This window comes from Bolinopsis microptera, chromosome 11 (assembly GCF_026151205.1).
Source record: "Bolinopsis microptera isolate Bmic1 chromosome 11, MBARI_Bmic_1.0, whole genome shotgun sequence".
Taxonomy (NCBI): domain Eukaryota; kingdom Metazoa; phylum Ctenophora; class Tentaculata; order Lobata; family Bolinopsidae; genus Bolinopsis; species Bolinopsis microptera.
In genome coordinates, this window is record NC_087082.1 from 10376789 (window position 1) to 10399480 (window position 22692).

At 38.6% G+C, this 22692-nt stretch overlaps 1 protein-coding gene across 1 annotated transcript; it reads right to left on the reverse strand.

Moving 5' to 3' along the window:
- Nucleotides 1–151: 151 nt before the first annotated feature.
- Nucleotides 152–20680, reverse strand: LOC134822787 (solute carrier family 22 member 15-like). Its single transcript, XM_063834042.1, has 8 exons — nt 20170–20680; nt 19865–19968; nt 19618–19752; nt 19206–19382; nt 2792–2979; nt 2316–2625; nt 1762–1982; nt 152–1554 (listed from the first exon to the last, which is right to left on the reverse strand). Exons 1-8 carry the CDS (start codon nt 20302–20304, stop codon nt 1304–1306), a joined length of 1521 nt encoding a protein of 506 aa, XP_063690112.1. The 5' UTR covers nt 20305–20680; the 3' UTR covers nt 152–1303.
- Between the last annotated feature and the right edge of the window lie 2012 nt (nt 20681–22692).

The window sequence follows — 22692 nt, forward strand, 5'->3', positions numbered from 1 at the left end:
TAGAAATTTAAATCTACAACGATGTAAAATGACAACCAATTTGTTAAATTGTATAGCGTTTTTAATCTTGAAACGTAATCAAATCATTGAGATGTGAAAAATTCTTGGGCGGATGAAAACAAATGGTTCAATTAGAAAAGCTAACAAATATTTAATACAGGATTATAATCACAAATCACAGTAATATATATAAGAATATCGGTTAAATTATTGAACAATCAACGATTTTAAAGACGACAATCAAAAACTCTGTCAAGAAAGATAACGCATTTTGACAGAAACAAATAAAGCAAACTAAAAAAGAACCATCTGATTAAAAAGATTCTCGATATCAAATAATCACGCACCAAATAGTATGACAATAAGCTATATTTATACACTAGTATGCAATATTATTAAAACAATATTTCGTCATTAACTCTGAAAAAGACTCCTCTTCAGTCTTCAAGCAAATATATTTCTTTATAGAAAAACGCCTATAATATCAATCTGTTCTCAAACATCCAATCAAACTATCTGATTTTATTAAAAATATAATACGAAAATATGGCGACCCGGAATTCTGAGAAAGCCAGCTGAAAACTGTAATCAACATAAAAAAAATCAACAAAGTGATTTATTTTTAATAAGGTACCCAGTTGTCTAATAAACATTTATACGTTTCTCTGCAATTAATATATCATTTAAATATTATACGATACAGAATCTTACCTTCCAAAAGTGGGTTACAGCGCAAACTATATTTAGTAAAATGTTTCAATGCTTTTATATTAAATTATCAACAATTTGAAAAAATTGTATTACCAATGCAGTTAGACAAGCTCCAACAAGGCAACTAAGTTATCTGCATTTAAAACAAAATTACTTGAATCTACCAATGCAGTTAGACAAGCTCCAACAAGGCAACTAAGTTATCTGCATTTAAAACAAAATTACTTGAATCGTTCTTAAAACTGAATTTGGACCTGATCTTTATTAAAAACTATCTTTAAGCATGCAAAACCTTTAAATGGGGTGTAAACTGTAACCGAGTGGTTTTCATTTTTGGAAGGCAAGTTAACAATCCAACTGAAGTTCAATATAACAATATGAAAGAACCTAATATATACACCTTAAACCATCACAACTATTAAAACTATCTGCATCCTGTATCCAAACAGGTTATATACAAACAATCCAATATTCTCATCTTATTCACAACTCAAGCACCTACAATTTCGAACCCTCCACACCATAATATAGGAATTATAACAAGCTACAGTTAAATACCATTAATTAATCATTATTAATAATTAATTATAAATCAAGCCATCCTGCTGAGATCCTCCACAGGACCCCCAACCTGACCCTGGAAGAGCGCATCACACTCACCAAACGTCTGAGGCAGCTGTATACCTGTAGTATCGGGCAGTCTAGCTAGCAAGACAAGTGCTAACACAGCAGCTACCACACATATAATGTAGACAAGGGAGGGGTCGTAGGTGTCCAGGACTAGGACGTAAGAGGAGAGGATAGCACCCGCTCGTGCTATCATGGAACTGAGTCCAACTAGACCTGAGAGAAGTGCACAGTTAGTACTTTATACTGTGTAACATTGTAACAACACATTTGAGTCGCTGGTTCCGGAGAAACGTTCCCAAATTGAAATAGACTCTTCAGGAAATCAATCAGAGTGGGTAGTAATGCTACTCCACTCACAGATACTACTCAGACAAAGTGCACTCCCTCCCCCCCCCCCCAGCATTTTTAAATGCTACTCACCAGATCTAGCGGATGAAGGATAAAGCTCACTGGTGTACAAGTACATGAGACTAGCAATAGCCAGCATGCAGGAACGCGCGGTAACGAACGCTAACAACTGGACGGTAACTGTGTGGAAGAGGGCTGTGCCACGTGAGTCACACCACGCCACTAATAAACTGCACACAGTTAACATGTACAGGTTTATCAGGCACTTTTTCCTTCCAAGCTTGTCACCGTATCTGAAGTGTATAGCTGTTAAAGACTTGTAGAAACTTCTATATAGAACAAGACTGGAGTTGTTTTAACAGATTTAATCAACTGTAATTAGGTTAAAACCTAATTACGCACCACGGTTAAAACCTAATTACAACTTTGAATAAATCTGATAAAAGTTATCAGCGCGGTAATGTAATTATATTCACATTTATGATTTATAATTTAAATAATATTATGCAATATTTAAAAGGTAAGGCACAGATCAGCTTAACGAATAGCTAAATCTACCACATTTACCACATCTACCACATCTACCACATCTACCACATCTACCACATCTACTGCAGTCTACACACCTGTACAGCCAATAGTAAGCCGGAACAGAAGTTAACCCCATTAGAAAACTATTATTATACACATCCCCGGGGACAGCGGACACGTGATACGACAAACAGTAGAGCAACAGAGCCATGGTGAAGAAGGCGTAGAACAAGGACACTACACCCAGCTTCCTTACCATGGACACGTGGAGTATGCCGAATATGGACTCAGACGAAGTGGTGGTTCCTGGTTTTGTGGGCCGTTCTAAGATAAGGGTGTGAGGTAGGGGGACTTTGTTTGTGAGGGATATCTTCTGTAGGGAGATCAGAGCTCTGTCCATGTCACCTGAGTGATATGTAATATAATAGATTGTTGTAAAATTCACGTGTTAAAACGGCAATTACTTTTTATTATAACTGCAGGTGGCTCAATAAAAAGTTGCGAAATTTACGAACTGATCTTGATTATGAAACTCACTAACTGATCTTGGTTATGACACCTACGAACTGACCTTTTCCTGCGTAGTAAAAGGGAGACTCTGGAAGCATAGTCTGGACTATCACCGCACAAATTCCGAGGAGAACGCAGAGGATGACGAACTGAAGCCTCCAGGAAGTAATATAGTACAGCATCACAGCTGAGATTGATAAGCCGAACCCAAACATTCCTTCCTTCATGGTGTTACACGCGTTTCGGTACCTGGCGAGAGGGATAATAGTTAGGAGTCTTCACAACACCACGTGACGTCATCACAACACCACGTGACGTCATCACAACACCACGTGACTCATCACAACACCACGTGACGTCATTACAACACCACGTGACGTCATTACAACACCACGTGACGTCTTCACAACACCACGTGACGTCTTCACAGATCTTTTCATTTTACCAAATTTTTGTCTCTGAAACGTTTCAGGTACCACCAAGTCTCAATAACTGTTTTATAATCTACAGCTTCAGTCCATTAATGTACTAGGAGCGATTAGCTGAGGTTATGCTATTAATATTATATAATTTATCTTTATTGTAGATTTGTACAAAGTTAAATATAATAGTACAGTAATTTTGGAATTATGCGAGGAGTGGTCTATTATGTTTTTAGCGGAGTTTGTGTTTAATTTTCAGCTATAAAGTATAATCTCCGTCACGTTATGAGTTTTGTCACGGAGATTTATAACAGCTCGATTAAGATATAATATACAATTTTATATATATTATAATGTTTGCTATTCGATTGTCAAATTCTTGTGCTGTAAGCTTCCTGGAATCCAGTATAATACAACTATACAATATTGATCAGCATGCTAATGTTTGCGAAGCAGTAAGATACTGTATAATATCTGATATCATATGCCCCATATGGTGTCACCGTGACAAGCATGTACAAAACTATGGCAAATATTTGTGATTTGTCGAACATCAGTTAAAAATCTTGACAATACCTTCCATTTTACAATGACTACTAAACTAATTGTTACAAACTCGTGTTTTGTAAACAACCGTGCAGTGTAAAGAGTGGATGAGATCATAGATTTATTGTCATAGAACCGTATCACAGATGCTATGGGTAGTGGGTAAATGCTAGGGTAAGATGCTAGGGGTAGTGGGTAAATGCTAGGGTAAGATGCTAGGGGTAGTGGGTAAATGCTAGGGTAAGATGCTAGGGGTAGTGGGTAAATGCTAGGGTAAGATGCTAGGGGTAGTGGGTAAATGCTAGGGTAAGATGCTAGGGGTAGTGGGTAAATGCTAGGGTAAGATGCTAGGGGTAGTGGGTAAATGCTAGGGTAAGATGCTAGGGGTAGTGGGTAAATGCTAGGGTAAGATGCTAGGGGTAGTGGGTAAATGCTAGGGTAAGATGCTAGGGGTAGTGGGTAAATGCTAGGGTAAGATGCTAGGGGTAGTGGGTAAATGCTAGGGTAAGATGCTAGGGGTAGTGGGTAAATGCTAGGGTAAGATGCTAGGGGTAGTGGGTAAATGCTAGGGTAAGATGCTAGGGGTAGTGTGTAAATGCTAGGGTAAGATGCTAGGGGTAGTGTGTAAATGCTAGGGTAAGATGCTAGGGGTAGTGTGTAAATGCTAGGGTAAGATGCTAGGGGTAGTGTGTAAATGCTAGGGTAAGATGCTAGGGGTATATAGAAAACCGCGTTTCTTGGTATTTAGTGTATGCTAGTCAAGCTCTAGTCACGTAGCACGAACGGCAGGGCGTACCGAATAGTAGAAATGAAACGAGTAACTAAAAAGGATCTAATTAAATATAAAGGAAAAGTAATACAAAGTGAACGTCAACAGATAAAAACCTCCAAGTGTTCGCTCTAATCAATTGACGTGATTATAGATCACTCGACGTGTCTAATCACAGCTGGTAGTGCTCAGTAAGACTGGCTACCGTCAATTTGAATCCCTTAAAATGATTAAGGGGCAACTAAGAAGTGAGCTCTCCACTTCCGGCTCTTCGGGTATACTCTCAAAACTCGTCACGCCACACTGCGTGACGGCACAACGCATTTGCTTGTACCACGTGACACGCCGTCTCGCCAATGAGCACTCCACTAGCAGTCACCCTGCGTCCGCGAGGACCAACCACAGGTCTGGCTGTTAGTCAGGTGCAAAGTGAGCGGACGGCTCGTTTCAGACAGTTAGTCTGACAGTAGGTCTGCCAGCCAACCGACTTACACTCAAAATGTGTAACTCCCAAATACGAACATATAAAACATTGGTTATTATATACCCGGAAATACATACTAAATTATACGTCCCTTAAACGTTATTCTAAAACTAAGATATCCTAAAAGATATCTCTAAATACCATATTACAACATCTCTACCCAAAAAATTTTTTTCGAATATTTTAAAACAATAAAATAATCGTCCTTTTCAATAAATCAATTTAAATTTCAATGCTCCCACGCATCAAAAGTCCAAAACTTAAAAATAAGTCAAGTCTCAAAAATAAAATACACGGCCCTAACCCTGTGCATTAAATTTAAATCCTCAAAATTCTAAAGTTAAAACTGAATTTGACTTCCACAAATCTTTCAAAACTTTCCAAAACTTTCACATACTTCCCTTTTGCACCAAGTTTTAGAGTCTTTGGTGTTGAGTCTTCCTCATTAAATAGAGATGTATCGAATCCCTAAATCTTCTTTGACAAGCAAACAAAGAAGTCAAAATAAATTCGAAAGTTTCTACGTTTCCGCCACTAAAGCAGCCCTGAGCGAGTCGTGTTGCGAGTAAAGATCCTAATATCCCTATCAGTATACTGTTCTGAAAGATAACACGTGTTATACCTAAGTAAGGTACGGTTCCACTGCTAAATACTAAGTAGAAAGCTAGCTATGTGAGTAAGACTATACTGTACTGAAACAAGATTCCAAAGTAAGTGTACTTCCCTATCCGGGCATCTCCTCGTCTTCTACTGGTTGAAGAGTTTTATAAGATCCGTAACTAGTCTAACGTTGTATCCTAGACGATCAGGTTGCCTCCGTTCCTCAGGTCTCCTAGTGTTATATCTGCGCTCCTCCCTCGGAGGGCTCTCATGTCTTCTTAGATCCACAGGAGAAAGCGATCCTGTTGTGTCAATGTCGTGCCCCACTGTATCATATGACATAGAACTGCTATGACCCATCGTTCCTTCACCAACAACCGGACTCGATGATCTTCTAGCGGCCGATCTCTCTCTAGCTGGAGTGAAAAACTCTGCAGAATTATCAACTGTTTCCACACTATCGCCTGAAGGAATGTTATGTGTGAGAGGTGTTACAGTACTAAAACTAGGATTAGTAGAATTCAGATCTAGTTGAGCAGGTCTATTAACAGCCCTAGGAGTTGAACTAAAACTAGGTTGTTTATATATGCTATCTGCACCATCCTCCTCCAGACGAAACCTCTTCGGATGAACTTCTCTTCTCCTTGCTACAACTGGTGCTCTTCTCAGTTGAAAATCTGTCTCCTCTTCACTATCACTATCGGAATAGACTACATCTCGCCTTGATGAGTCCGTCTTCAACTCAGCTTCCCTGCTAACAATTTTAGGCAATGAACAACTAGTCTCTAGTTTTTTAGAAAATCTGTTCCTGACATATCTCTTTAACTTTCCAATGTTAAACACCTTCTTCTCTCCATCAGGCAAATCTAAACAGTACAAGTGATCGTTTATCTTCTTAGAGATCTTATACGGGCCAACCCAACGAGGACCGAACTTGTGTTTCGGGCAGTTTATCAAAACAAACGCTTCCTCACCTTCCTCAAAGAATGGTCCCTTAACGTGCTTATCGTGATATCTCTTTTGCATAGCAAAAATCACGCTCAGCCTGAACCCTCACCTTCCTGGTGATAAACTTGAGATTCTTGTACAGCTCGTACGCTTCAACATCAAACTCATTCTCCTTCATAGGCTCTAGCTCGAAATCCTTACGATTCTCAGCTAGCAGACTTAAAGGTGTGTTTAACTCACGACCAAACACCAACCTGTTGCTAGAATAACCTGTGTGCCGATTCCGCAATGAGTTAAGCACAAAGACTACTCTAGATAACCAAAGATCCCAGTCCTGGTATCGTCCCGGTGGTAAGCTGGTTCTCAGTGCAGTATTCAACCGACGGTTTGCTCTCTCAACTCTTCCAGTACTACGAGAAACGTACGGTTGGCCATGGATGTACTTGCAATCTAGTGCTTGAGCTATGGTCTCGAAATACTTAGCTCTAAAACCCGGATGATTATCCGCCATCATGAATCTAGGCTGGCCAAAACGATCAATCCAAAACCTACGAATCAATGACACGCTCTCCTTAGCTGTCTGGGTCTTAGTAGGAATAGCCACCACATAATTTGACCAACAATCAGTTATAGTCAAAATATACTTGTACCCTCTAGGTGTTGCACCAACCTTCTCAGGAACTATATGATCGAAACAAATGGCTGAGTTAAAGGAGTGGAACAATATGTGCTTGAGGGGTGCCTTATTGTACGCCTGAGGTGGCTTACTTGCTGCACACCTGCAACATGCTGCGATCCATAATTTGAAACATTCACCCATTTTCGGCCAGTAGAAATGTCGTTTACAGACCTCAAGACAATTTTCTACTCCAGCATGTGCAGTCTCCTGGTTATGAACCATGTCCAGGACAGATTCATGCAAGGATTCGGGGACTATGATCAACTCTCTACTTCCCTCCGGATCCCTCACTTCAGTCCAACGTCTCCTAAGTATCCCGTCCTTGATACTTATAAGATCAAACTGTTTCCAATAACTCAACAGTTCCTGAGGCAGTTTACCAGTCTGAATGGCAACAGGCTTCTCACCCTTGGTAACCCAACTGTAGACCTGGTTTAAAATATCATCATCATCCTTCTGAGCCTGTTTAATCTGCTCATTGGTAGGATTAAGAAATTTGACCCTTCTCTCTAGTGAGCTTACATCCCTAGTAACCGCTGAAACAATTTCCACTGCTTCCACTACTGATGCTTCCTCTGTAGGAATAGGATCAGCCTGGGTAAGATTACAATTGCAATGACGGCTATCAACTTCAGGCGTAATTTGAACAATGCTTACAATACTAGGGTCTTCACTATTTTCATCAAACAAGAACCCCGGAATCATACTGTCCTCAACACTCACCTCATTGCAAGATTCCTCAATCAGATTACTGCAATCATCATCAACCACAGTCTCGCTGCTAACCGATACTTGCATCCTCTTAAACAGTATCGGGTGTTTACATCTATAATGCTCACGTCTCACCCGGTTTACTCCCTCTAACGCAGCATCAAGACTAAAAGTGGAACTATGACCAATGCTCGCAACATTTTCTCGAGATTTACCATAAACCTGATACTTATAACGACTAAGTCCATCACACATCTGGTTACTCTTCCCCGAGATATGCTTCATAGTAAAAGTATAGTTAGCAAGCTCCTGAAGCTTCCTGATAACAGAAGATGACATCTTTGAAAATATTGTCGTAATATTCAAGAGTGGCAGACAATCTGTGATAACAGTGAAGTTTTTAACGCCACGTAAGTAAACCGAGAAATGTTTCAGAGTCTGATATAAAGTCTCAAATTCAATCTGAGTTTGCGGCCATATCCGCTTGTGGTCCGGAACCTTACGAGAAAAGTATGCAATCACCCTCCTCTTTCCTTTGATCCACTGAGTCAAAGTGCCACCAAATGCGTGTTTAGAACCATCTAGAGTCACCTCATAACTATTTTCCGGGTCGCTAACCTCCGGAAAAGCTAGGACAGGACTTGATATCAACATGTCACGTAACCTCTGAAATGCACTCTGGCAATCGTCAGTCCACTCAAACACCTTATTTTTCCGAAGTAAAGCATAAAGGGGACGTGCTATCTCGGAGTATCCCTTGCAGAACTTCTTGGAATAGTTTAACATGCCCAAAACTGATTGCAATTCAGCTCTATTACTGGGAGGTTCTAGACTCTTAATATGCTCTATACGAGAGTCGTTCATCCTGACTCCTTCCTTAGTTAGAGTTATACCGACATATTCGACCTCCTCACGTAAAAATCTGCACTTACGAGGTGTTAGTTTCAGATTACCCAACTTAAGACGAGCAAAAAGTACCGAGAGTATCTGAATGTGAGACTTAACATCACGTGTGAATATCAGTAAATCATCTATGAAGAATGCTAACGCATCTGATATACCCAGACCGTTTATCAGCCGCATGACCATTCTAGTAAACGTAGCTGAACTAGATTTCAGGCCCATGACCATTCTAGCAAACTGATACCTCTTCTGATTGTGCATGAACGCCGTGACATGCCTGGATTCCTTGGTATACGGAACCTGGTGAAAAGATTTACTCAAATCCACTGTCGAATACAGATTCTTATCGCCCACTTTATCTAAAATGTGGTTCAAGTTAGGCAGCTCCATCAAATCATCCTGAAGCTCTAAATTTACCATTCTCAGATCCGCAACTAATCTAGAGCGATCTCCTGAAGGCACCAGGAAAAGGGGAGAATTAAAATTAGAGTGGTCAGGGCATTCCTCAACTACACCAGATCTAAGCAAACCTCTAATCTGTCTATCCATTTCCGGCTGCTGCTTAAACGGAATCCTTCTCGATGGAACCCATCTAGGTTTATAGTTATCCTTGAGCTGGAGATGTGCCTCAAAGAAATTACAACAACCTAAATCATGCTCTCCACTCGAGAAAATAGTTCTATACTCCCACACAGTCTCCCGAAGATCATTATTGTCTTCAACTGTTTGAAAAGACTCTCTCTATCCCATTCCTTAACTAGCGGCTCCTCGTCAGCTAGCTTGCTCACCTCTGGCACTGAACAATCAGATGATATCGCATTAACCGTTTCACAGGTTACTCTCATCACTCGCTCACCAAACTCTACTGGCTTCATCTTACCCAGCCAAGTTCTCTTACTTATCCTCACAGGCTTATCTGTAGGATTCATGACTCTAACAGGGACCATGTTGTCCTCAGACCGTATGAGAGAGTGCGCTGTGAATATGCCAGTACCTACAACCGTGTTAATATGAGGTTCTAACTGTCCATAAACGTCATCACGTTGACTTCTAGGTCGCAGCAATTTGCCTTGTATATGAGTGCCCGAGAGAGGTGGTATAATTACTGTCTCGTTGCATACTACCTTCATGCAGCGCTTAGTGGGTTTAGGTGGTGTTCTAAAACATGATGAACCCTTATTAGTATACAGCAATCTATCTCTGGCATTAATATTAATCCCCTGATCAAACATCAAATCCATGCCTATCAGAACCTCTGCCTCATGAAATTCAGAAACAACAAACGTGTGCTCAAAAGATTTTCCGGCAATTATCACTGGCAGCTTAATCTGACCGAAAGTCTTTATACTATTTCCCGAAAAGGACTTGAGCTTGAGATTACACGACACAACCTTCTCAAACTTATCTATAAATCTGACAAATGATTCAGCAATTATAGAAATAGATGATCCCGTATCCACAAAGAAATTTGCTGATCTACCAGCACAATTTCCTCCAACCAAAATGCAGTTTCCCTTACTGCCACCAATCTCGTTGCAATCCTCATAGAAGTTTAAAGGCGCCTGGTTGTTCGGTCTATACGCTCTGTTCCCAATCTGTTGGCCATAACCACTCTGATATAAAGATCCTCTGTCTTGATATCTACTTCTATTACCAGAAAATCTGCTCGGACAGTTTCTCTGAAAATGCCCTCTATTACCACACTCCCAACAACCTTCTAACTGAGAGCGAACGTTACGTGATCCCCGATTATTAGAATTAACCACGTTGCGAGCTGGCTGATAACGCGACCGAACAGACGTGTTTCTACGATCATAATTTCTCATACCACCCCTAAAACTATTGCTAACCAGATTAGGAGTCCATGATCGGCCTGTGCGCTGGTTAACTTCCGAATGGGAAGGGGGACATTCAGGACTATAACTCTCCTGTCTATTTCCCGTCATAAAGTGGTCACGTGTTTGTCCAGGTGCTGTAAACCTAGCTTTCTGGCCATCTAATTCAGAATTACTAATGGCGAAAATGGTATCCTGGACCTGAGTGAAACCCCCTGGTTCACCACTCACAGCTAATGCGATACGCTCAGTCTGAATTGCTAGTTTGACTGCCTCTCTATATGAATGTAACTGGGTTTCATATAGCTTAGTCCTTACAGCTACGTCACGAGCTCCTACAACAAGAACATGCAAACAACTCTCGTCCCTCTTCGACTCGCAGTCGTATCCGGCTTTAAAAGCAAGCTCCTCTATACGTGAAATAAACTGCTGTAAGTTCTCATTAGCACACTGACGCAATGACATGAGCTCAGTTCTATAGGCCCAAGATTGAGTAGCTGGAAATATCTCCTCTGAGTATCGCTTAATAAGAAGATCAATATTACATCTCTCGTCCGGTCTAAGAGAGATTTTCTGCAGTATTTCCCAGGTGGATTCACAACGAATGTACGACAACATATACGTGCTAATATCAGAACCACCGCTATGTCCACACAGAATCAAATGCTCCTTGAACCGTCTGGCAAATATGATGAAATTAGATCCAGTTTCAAAGTAAGGAGGCTTGGGAGGCTTGGCACCCGTCAAATGTGGACCAGCGACTGAACTATTCAATGGAGTTATCATACTGTTGTCAAAATCATCCCCGATGTTCACGTTTCTAAACTTAGTAACTGTGCTAAGTGGTTCTGGCCGTACATTATCAATCTTATTCTGCAGGCATTCTAAGGCTGAATTCAACTCCTTCTCTAAATCGGAAATGTCATGGCTATCTGTATCTAAACCATCTATCTCCTCCATAGTCTTATTTATGCTTGACTCGATAATTGACGTCGCCCACTCCAGTTCAGCTGTATTATTCTCACACATGCTAAAACCGTGTCTAAATGTAAAAAGGTACACTTACAAATAGATAGATAAGTACTGGAACTGGCGTATTCTTCACGTTGCTGGAAAATCTTCTAGTCGAGACTTTACTTAGCTTTACTGGAACTGTAACTTCTAGGTCTATCACTCCTGAGTAGATGTACGAAAAGTAAGGTTGCTAAACTTACGCAAATCTCACTAACAATCTAGGTAATAACGTACTGAAGTCTACAAGCGGCTGTAAACTAGGTGCTCGTCAAAACGATCGCACTCAACTGGAATATACAGGTACCACAAAATGTGTAGCAACACTTACCAAGTCTAGTAGGAAGTACTGAGGATCTCGAACAATCTCCACGTAATTCTCTGCACTGCGACGTACACTGAACTTAGCTTAGCAAATGACAACGTTAGGATCTAATCGAAACTATACTGAATATAGGTGATAATAGAAGGATCACGAGCGAGAATATAGCAACACTAAAAGTGGCCTCCAGATATAGAAAACCGCGTTTCTTGGTATTTAGTGTATGCTAGTCAAGCTCTAGTCACGTAGCACGAACGGCAGGGCGTACCGAATAGTAGAAATGAAACGAGTAACTAAAAAGGATCTAATTAAATATAAAGGAAAAGTAATACAAAGTGAACGTCAACAGATAAAAACCTCCAAGTGTTCGCTCTAATCAATTGACGTGATTATAGATCACTCGACGTGTCTAATCACAGCTGGTAGTGCTCAGTAAGACTGGCTACCGTCAATTTGAATCCCTTAAAATGATTAAGGGGCAACTAAGAAGTGAGCTCTCCACTTCCGGCTCTTCGGGTATACTCTCAAAACTCGTCACGCCACACTGCGTGACGGCACAACGCATTTGCTTGTACCACGTGACACGCCGTCTCGCCAATGAGCACTCCACTAGCAGTCACCCTGCGTCCGCGAGGACCAACCACAGGTCTGGCTGTTAGTCAGGTGCAAAGTGAGCGGACGGCTCGTTTCAGACAGTTAGTCTGACAGTAGGTCTGCCAGCCAACCGACTTACACTCAAAATGTGTAACTCCCAAATACGAACATATAAAACATTGGTTATTATATACCCGGAAATACATACTAAATTATACGTCCCTTAAACGTTATTCTAAAACTAAGATATCCTAAAAGATATCTCTAAATACCATATTACAACAGGTAGTGGGTAAATGCTAGGGTAAGATGCTAGGGGTAGTGCTAGTGGGTAAATGCTAGGGTAAGATGCTAGGGGTAGTGTGTAAATGTCTCAATCTGGGATAACTTGACGTATACAGAGAGGATTACTAAATTTTATCAAATTATCCTTTTTCTATTCCAATAATTTGGTGGATAACCCATCATGTGATACGTGAAATGTGTTTTTCGGCAATAAAAAATGCCTTCTTCCAGTTTTTATACCGATGCTGAAATCTCTATTTTGTTGTAGTGTCCGGTGAGACAGGGATAATAGTTAACCCAGCAGCCATTGTCTTTAGATTGATAGATACACAATCTAGTGAAACAATACGAACTTACCAAAGAATGATGAGCAGAGCATTTCATCTGAATGGTTTCGTGCCCATTTTACAGATTTAATTTATCGCTGCGCGAGCTAACTGTATTTTAAAAGAGAGGAAGATTCATTTTCGAATTTTGGTTTGTCACTTAGCAGTTAACATCCGTGTTATACGATTAAGTGCAGATAAAAGCTTAAAGAGCAACCTTTGTTTTTTTTATTGAGAAGAGGAAAAGATCTTATTAAAAATGGTTACTAGAGCGCCTTATCTGGACGACTTCGTACCCACTTCAAACAAACGTAAACCGAAATAACTTAATTAAAATTTAGTCTGTACGCGATAAAATAATAAATCGATGGATAACCCAATAATAATTTGACCGTTAAATGTGCCATCACTACAACGGACCATTTAAAAGGTTATTTCAAGATGTCGTCAATCGCATTCGTTTCCATTTTTCTCCTTGTTACTCTGTTCCAGGAGAGCTAATATTCCTGTGTTCGTGAAGATGTGGACTATGCTGGAGCTGACTCATGGAACCTAATAAAGTTTAGACTGGAAGACTGCACTAATGTTTGCAAAGCTGTCAGGTACTGTAAATCAGTAACCTACCGCCCGTCAGATATGAGATGCTGGCTAAAGTTCAGACGAGGAGGAAACAGCGGTCCAACAATTGTAAGTGGACTGATGAGCGTCAACATGGACTGTTCCAACAAAGTGGATCAGAGTTGCATGAAGCAGGAGGTGGACTATCCGGGAGCTGATCTGGGAAGAAGAACTGCGAACACATTCGATCAGTGTGAACAGTTCTGTCGGGATACTGAGAGATGTCAGTCTTTAACATATACGGCATCGACCACAAGCTGCTATCTGAAACATAGAAGGAGCGGAGGTAGAGGACCTGTCAGCAAGGGCGGCCTTGTCAGTCTCAACATGGAGTGCCCTAAATCGGACTTACAACATTCAGTTTCAGGGTAAATCGTATATCTAACTTATAATGAGAAAGTTTCTCTTTGTTTGTATGATCGCCCACGTGTAAATTAGATTAGAAATATGAAGTTGCATAGTATCGAAGATGGAAGCGTACACGTGAAAAGATTACTGTATGGCATTTTATCATTATTTTTTAAACTATTAGCTTCCTCTCTGTCACCACGGGTTTTCAATTTCTACATAAGGTAGCTCGTAGATTGTTGAAAATATTGTTTGTAATTACAGAAAACAGATAAAATAGTAGATCTGTGATAAGAAAATGCCTCTTCAGCTGTCTTGATTCCAAATAAATGATCATATCAACTCCTCTCGAGCTCCAGCGCAAAGGTTGTCATCTCCCTACCCACCCCAACCCCTGGATTAATCAGTGAACTTACCAACCAATTTGTCTCCGAAATAACACAATTTGTCTCAGCTAAAAGAGGGTTAAGTGACTTTTACCGCCGCCTATATACTGTAAACAATACTGGAAACTTTTCCCGTGCCATCTCTGCTGCTGAGTCATCCCAAGACTCTCCTAACCCGTTGAAGGAGGACCAACTCCATGTCTCAGAGTATGGTTTGAAAAAACTTTGTTTGAATATTAAACTTGGCCTATACCGTGCCTTTGGTATGAGATCCCCTAGAAAGCAGCCCCCTACAGAGCGTTAGATTAACCCTAAAATTCAAGAAAAAACAAGTATCACGAGATCAAGTCGCTGTGATGTCCTGGAACATCCAGGACAGCACAGGAGACGGGTCTAACAAATTTGAAAATAGCGAATTTTTGTCAATCCTCAAACAAGCTAACATTCTTTGTCTCCAAGAAACAAAGAAGCAAGTTAAGATTGAAGGATACCTCTCTTTTAATAGCAACCGCAAAAATTCACGCTCAGGAGGGGTCTGCATTCTTGCTGAAAATGACCTAAGAAAAGGTGTCTCTAGTGTGCTTTGTAATGAATCTGATGACATTATTGTTGTTAAACTGGACAAGAACTTTTTTAAACTTGATTTTGACCTATTTTTGGTATGTTATTATATTAGCCCTGCATACTCGTCCTATGTCAAGAAGAATCCAGATTATACTGCTAATACCTTCTCTGCTCTTGACTCTATCTGTATCAGACTACGTCAAAAGGGAGAAGTTATTATGTGTGGCGATGCAAATGCAAGAACTGGAAAACTCCCAGACTATATCCTTTCCTGTAATGCACCTGCCATCCATGACATCTATAACGACATTGGACTCGAGCACGACATAGAAGAACCAAGAAATAATTCTGACCTTACAATATCTGAACCCCACTGCCAACACTTTCTTGACATGGTTATCAATAACCAACTCAAAATTCTTAATGGTCGTACCCTTGGGGACACCACTGGAAAAATGACCTGTCACAAATACAATGGAAGCAGTGTGGTTGACTATTTTGTAATCACCTCATGGGCAAGAGATCATGTAAACTCTCTCCAAGTAAAAGAGTTTACATCATACTCTGATCATTGTCCATTAGTCTTGAAACTCACTACATTTGAACCATTTGTCGCAAACTTCCAGCTCCCAGACTTTTCTAACTTTCCATGTGGCTATAAGTGGGATAGCAACACCTCCCATTCACTATTTAAAAAAGCCCTTACCTCGCCCGAAATTATCAACAATCTGGAAAGCATTGTGACAAATGAATTTAGCAGTACTCTGGAGGGCAATCACGAACTGAACGATGCAGTCATAAAATGTCTCCACAGTGCTGCTGATATAGCCTTAAAAGTGAAAAAGCCTCCCAAAAATTCTGCCCGTAAGAAATGGTTCGACCCACAAGTCAACTCCTCGCGGCGGAACCTAAATAGGCTAGCAAACCGGCTTGGTAGTAAGCACTGTAACAGTATCCTCAGACGAGAATACTTTAAGCAACGCAACAAGCATAGCAATTTTGTAAACAGTAAGAAAGTAGCTTTCCTTAAGAAGTTAAATGAAGCTATAGAAGAAGGTCACATACTCGACTGGAAAAAATTTAAACGGCTTAAACAAGAACATGACACTAGCCCCTTACTTGACAAATTTGATTTAGCTAGCTTCCATGACTTCTTTGCATCCCTTTATAAAAAACCAGACCAGGAGCCAGATCTCACTCACCACAATCACAAACATTACCCTGAACCACCAGATTCAGCCTACTATAAGAGCCCAGATTTCCACTCAAATACTGGCCAATGCATAATGCTATAGGACCTCAAAAATAGTATTATAAAACATTTCTATTTTATCCCTACACATTTGTAAATGGACACGTTCATTTGAGTTTGAGGATATTGGTAAATATAAGTGACCCTATTAAAAGGCACAGTGTAGTTGACTTTGTCACACTATGAAATTACTTAAACCCTTGATGGTTAGGATAATCGTCTCATCCTCTAGGCTAACTTTGTCACATAACGATATCTTAATCAGGTGATAAGATATCGCTTAAATACGGCCGGCACGGAAATGGTTACATTGTCACACTATAAACATGTGACGGAGTAAATATGGACCCCTTGCTGCCGTTTTTGACCAAATTTTTGAGTGTCCAGTTGATTGGATGGGTACATATGACCATTACCTACATATTTGACGACTTTTTTAGTTAGATGGTGCATTCAGGTTTACTCTGTCACACATTAAAGAAAATATGTGATGAATGTTTAGGGCACCCTGCTAAGTAATGATGGGTAGTGTAAGTTTATTTGATGGCCTGGAAGTGCTGGGAATTGTTATTATATTATATAGTCGTAAGGAATTAAAACACAGAAGGCACAACCAAGCTTACTTTGTCACAATATAATCTTGATGATATCTGAACATGTGTGAAATTGAACAAATAATGATACCAGCTCAAACCCCTTATATTATACGTACTATGGATCAAACAACACTGCTAGTACCATGCACCAGTCACATAAATCATTATCAGGTGGTAATATGTTAACAGTGTCACAATTAAACTACCGCTACATGGTCAAAAATAGGGTAATTTCGTCACACAAAATTATTATAACTCTGTTATAGCTCCTTGCTGGCAAAATAACTAGTTTATCGACATTTTTTTGATGATAAAGTAACATAGTAATAGAGGTATAGTTCTTCAAAATAGGGGCAAGACATGTTTACTTTGTCACATCAGTTATTATAAGAGTTAGGTAATCGTCATCAAATTAAAAGATATTTTTCGTAGTTTGGATCGATTAATACTTTAATATACCTGTAATAAATCCTATGCCAATTTTAACACACTATCTTGATACTGTTGGGGCAGGGAAAGTTAATTTTGTCACATTTTCAATGTCTTTGACAAATGAATCTAAATTTTTAAAATTGAGCTCTATGTTCTGGACAATATTCTTCCAATCGTTTCTGAAAGAATGTTGAATTCTAATAGAGTTATAGATCTTCAAAATAGGGGAAAGACAAGTTTACTTTGTCACATCAGTTATTATAAGAGTTAGGTAATCGTCGACATCACATTAACATATATTTTTTTGTAGTTTGGATTGATTTATATAGGTAATAAAGCAGCCTATGCTAATTTTTACACACTATCTTGAAATTGTTGGGGCATGAAAAGTTAATTTTGTCACATTTTTAGTGACTTTGACAAATTTAACCTAAAATTGTTAAACTTAAGCTCTGATGTTCTGGACAATATTCTAATAGAGGTATAGAATATAGATCTTCAAAATAGGGGCAAGACATGTTTACTTTGTCACATCAGTTATTATAAGAGTTATTATAAGAGACTATTTCATTCTATAATCATTGTTTTTAATCTATTTACGATTTCGTATACTTTTTTGTGACAATGTAAACGTCAACTGATCTTAACTTGCATCAACTACATTGTCATCATATAAAATTTTCCCGCCTTTCAAACCAAAATCAGATATAAATAATTCGCCCAAAATTTTAAATTTCATATATTGTGACAGAATTAACCTCATTTCCCAATAACCGAGTGCCTGTATTAGCTAACTATTCAGAACAACATATTTTAGGGCTATGATTGGTAGAGCAACCATCAAATAATTAGTTGAAAGGGTTTTTAGGACACCTCACAGTAGAATAGAGGTATGGTATCATGAGTGTGACAAAGTTACCCAAATATTGCCATGTAACCGTTCGATCCGTGCCCATTAACCTTGATGTTGTATCATAATTGTTAGATTGACCTAATTTACTATATTTCAGACCAAGGAATGATAATTAGGTAACTGCAGTTAACTAAGTCACACAAAATGTGACATTTGAAACATTATAGTGCCTAACAACAATAGATTTTCTTTCTGAGCGGTGCATATGGGAGTATGGGTTACGTGGCTAATGTTCAGAACTTCTGAACGTGCTAGGTTAATAGAAGTCAAAATTAAGCCACTATCGTCAAAAACGCTATTATTTTTGTTTACCAATATCCTCAAACTCAAATGAACGTGTCCAAATAACTAGAATTGTGTAACCTTAAATTATTTCAGAATTATAACTATTGTGAATTCAATAAAATAATTATCACTTTTGTATCCTTGTATCCTTGTATCCTTGTATCCTATCATTATAATCATTCCAGGTGTGTGCATACAAACATTGACTTTGGGGGAGCGGACTTGACTAGCCTTGTCACCGACAAAAACAACATCGGAAAATGCGAAGGATTAACTCCACTGGACACTGCTGGTTAAAGTACCGACAGTACGGTGACGGTGGACCAACATCCAACCATGGACTCATTAGCATGAACATGAACTGCTCAAAATAGACATCGATAAAAAGTTCGAAATGTTTGCAAAAGATTTGGGTATATTCTAGTTTTTATTTTTAGTACTCTTTAAAATCACCAGCCAATTTACTTGGGAAAAAGAGTCTGAAGTTCTATTGAGGCAACTAAATTGTTTGGGAAACTTTATTTCATTTCTAAAGCATTGACATAATAATTAATATGTGTAGTAATCAATCCATTGACTGGACCAACAAGCCCTTAAATATACAAAATATATCAAAATAAAACTCTTATAATAAGATTTAACTCACTTGGGCGGAATAAGTTCAGCCTGCAGAACGTGAGTTACATTCTGAAGTCCACCGTGTAACATTCCACTAATACCTCTGAGCAGGAGAAACTGGTGGTATGAGGTGGAACTGGCAACCAGTCCGGTTATACCAGTGTAGATCAGCAGTACAGGTACAACTACTCGCTTTCTACCATATCTGGGAGGAGATGTTTTTTTGTTAGTTCAATTGATGTGAAGTTTAATTTCCATATATTGTACAGTGGAATTGAAAATATTAGCAGGAACGAGAACATGTTGACAAATTATCATGGTGACAACTATAAGTTTTACTGTAACTAACCACTACTTTTAAACTATTTAATGAGTACTACACAGTATTAAAACATATTTATGAACGCTTGTCCATAAACACAATGTAATGAAGCATAAACCTGTCTGCAAGGACCCCAAGTGATGTGGTGCCCACTGCATAGCCCACAAAATAGTACGATATGGACAGAGCAGCTAGATACGCGGTAGAACAGAACACACTGTACTCTGTTGCTATGTTTGTACGGTCTGCCCATCTGAATTGATTACAATTAAATGTGTACTGTTTTACAAGTTCAGCTGTATACATCTGACCTAAAATATAGCTTTTGGGATCATGAAGTCACAAAATATCTAGTGACTAATTACTTGTAATCAGAAGGGTTGAGTTGACAGAAAGCCGTTAATCTGTCAGCTTTGTTATCTCGCAATATATCTGTGCATTTTTCTGTTGCACACTCCCAGTCTGGTACCTGTATATAGAGCAAGTTATCGTTATTAGCTTTCTTTTCAATAAAAACGAAACAGATGACCACTCTGGAGTGGTGCTAATTTGTTGGTAAAAAATTGTAAACCTTCTTGAAACATTCAACCAGTAATGATCCTATTTAGCATCTAAACAGGTCTACCATTTTGCTAAAACTCCAAATCTCCTTCATTGGTATGTGTCTTACCTTCAGAGTAATAGACACAGAAAACGCAACTACACAAGCAATGAACTGGTACAGAGAAAAAACAGCAGTCGTTATCAATTGTAGGGTTCCAAAGTTACCCAAAGAGATCAGAGCCTCTTCCACACTTTGCTTCATATTGCTTCACCTATCCAAGATTGGTAATTGTAATCTTAAATAAAAATTATGCCCATCCATCTTTAAGGGATCCATTGATTATGCTATGATTCGATTGTGTGGCATGGTATGTTTTTTACTAGACCTTAAGGCTTAATCAGGATAGTGATTTTTATTTCCTGACCTCTCGACCTAAACAATTACCTCTAACTCAATATCAATGACTTTGAAACTGTATAGTTCCCATATCTCCTTCTCCATAAATTGTACTTAAATGATATTATCTTTCCTAGTTTCAAATATATTTGTAAATGTTTAAGGTTATTTCCCATTGTTTGTAAGTGTCTTAATGATATGGGACCAGATTATTCAAGTAATATGTTTAAATTTGCAAACTATAATCTTTGACTCATTGAATCTTTTAAAATGATAAGTGGTTTGGCCAATCACGGAGCTGGTTTGTTCAGTATGAGCAGATCTGGTCTTAATGTGGTATCAAACAGTAGATGCAGTAAAAGTAGCAGCAAAATGAAGAAAGTCCACAGTTCTTTTCTTCCGGAGAGGGTGAGACCATATTGGAACAAACATCTTGTTTGTAATCCTCATGTTGCTAAAAAACGCTTTATCAACTTATATAGTAGTGGAAAGTATGTAAATTAGATTCATTTTAACTTGGTTGTTTAGGCCAATAGATTTAAGATAATTTTAAAACTTTAGTAGATATATTTTTGATGATGTGTGATGATGTTTGTGTCATTATATTTTGATTTGATTTGATTTGATTTTATCTTATCTATTTGGTGAAAAATGTCAAACAGTATATATTAAATAAAAAATATAAAATTATTCAAACAATATACACATAATATAGCAATGACCCTATATAAAATCTACCCTTTAAGAATTAAAAAAGTTTCCTAAACAATCTAAAATTACCCTTGGCCTTGTGGCTCCAAGTTAAGATCTAAACTGTTTATAAACAGTCTAGATCTTAACTTGATATAAATATCAACAATGTTTTTTCTCGCACCTCTGTCTCCACGGAGAGAAATCACTGTTGTTCTTAGGATTTCAAAGCGAAGGCGCTTTTTAATGTATCCTACAGCATCCGAGTACCTCTGGCCAGTGTGGTACTCCATTTTACTTTGACGGATGTTACTCGTCTAAATTTCTTCGAAGTAGCGCGCGTCGCTTTCTTCTCGACGGCAAGTGCTACGAAGTAGCGCGCGCCGGGCCAGACCATTAACAATGGTCAACATCTTACTATATACAATAAATTAAATCAAGTGATGCAATTGGCAGAGCACAATCGTAAATCCTGAGCAATAGATTTATCTATTTGACTGATCCTAGGGTGCATACGCTATATGGAAAAAGATCGTTTTAGAAAGTTGGCCCTGAATTATGGAATGAGTTGACATTTGAAATTAAAAATTGTACGACACACGACATTGGACTATTTTAAAGTGTATCTGAAAACATTTCTTTTCAAACTTGCTCATAATATTGTATCTTAAACTGTGTTTTAATTTAACGGGTGATACTCGTAAAATATCTGTTCCATATATATACGAGTCCAACTCGGCGCGCGTCCTGGTAGGTTGTAAACCTACAATGTTTTAATTCAAACAATATACACATAATATATACAATATAACAATGACCGGGACCCTATATAAAAATTCAATTAAAAACTTATAAATGTATCATTGGTTGAACTGTAATCACAGTATAAATAAATTTCAGTTCCAATTTTTAATTGACGAGGTCAATTCTTTGCAGCCCAGTAGCGCATTTCGCCGATCTAACGGAGCATAATTGAGTGCGCGGCGCGGCTCAGCACCGCATCGCGCTACAATTTCAATTTATATTATAAATTTTGTAAAAACGTATTACTTTTTCATCAAAATATGTTAATAAACTAATCCAGCGCTACTTCGCATTTAAAAAAATTGTTATGATATTTTTGACAGATGATATTTTTAACAATTTCTTCGAAGTAGCGCGCGCTTTAAAGTTATTGGTAACTATTAAGTGACTATTTCACAAAATGAAATTATTGAAATGAAACCATTATAGATTTATAACTTACCAAGACGCGCACGGAGCTGGACTCGTCGACGGTCTTAAATATTAGGAACAAATATTTTATTATTATTATTATAAAACAGGATCTTACCGACAAAAATGATTTTTAAAAATACCTTAATGCGGTAAACTGTACCCTTGAAAATGATTTTACCAACATCTGTTGCATGCAGCTATATCTCTAATTTCGTTCAATTCATACAAGTTGTCATTTGCAAATTTCTACTATTTAAATCACTTCTTAAAACCGATAACAAGTTCATTCTAGGTCTCCCCAATCTTCCAATGAATAAATTATCTGATTCAATAGGAAAAGAGAGA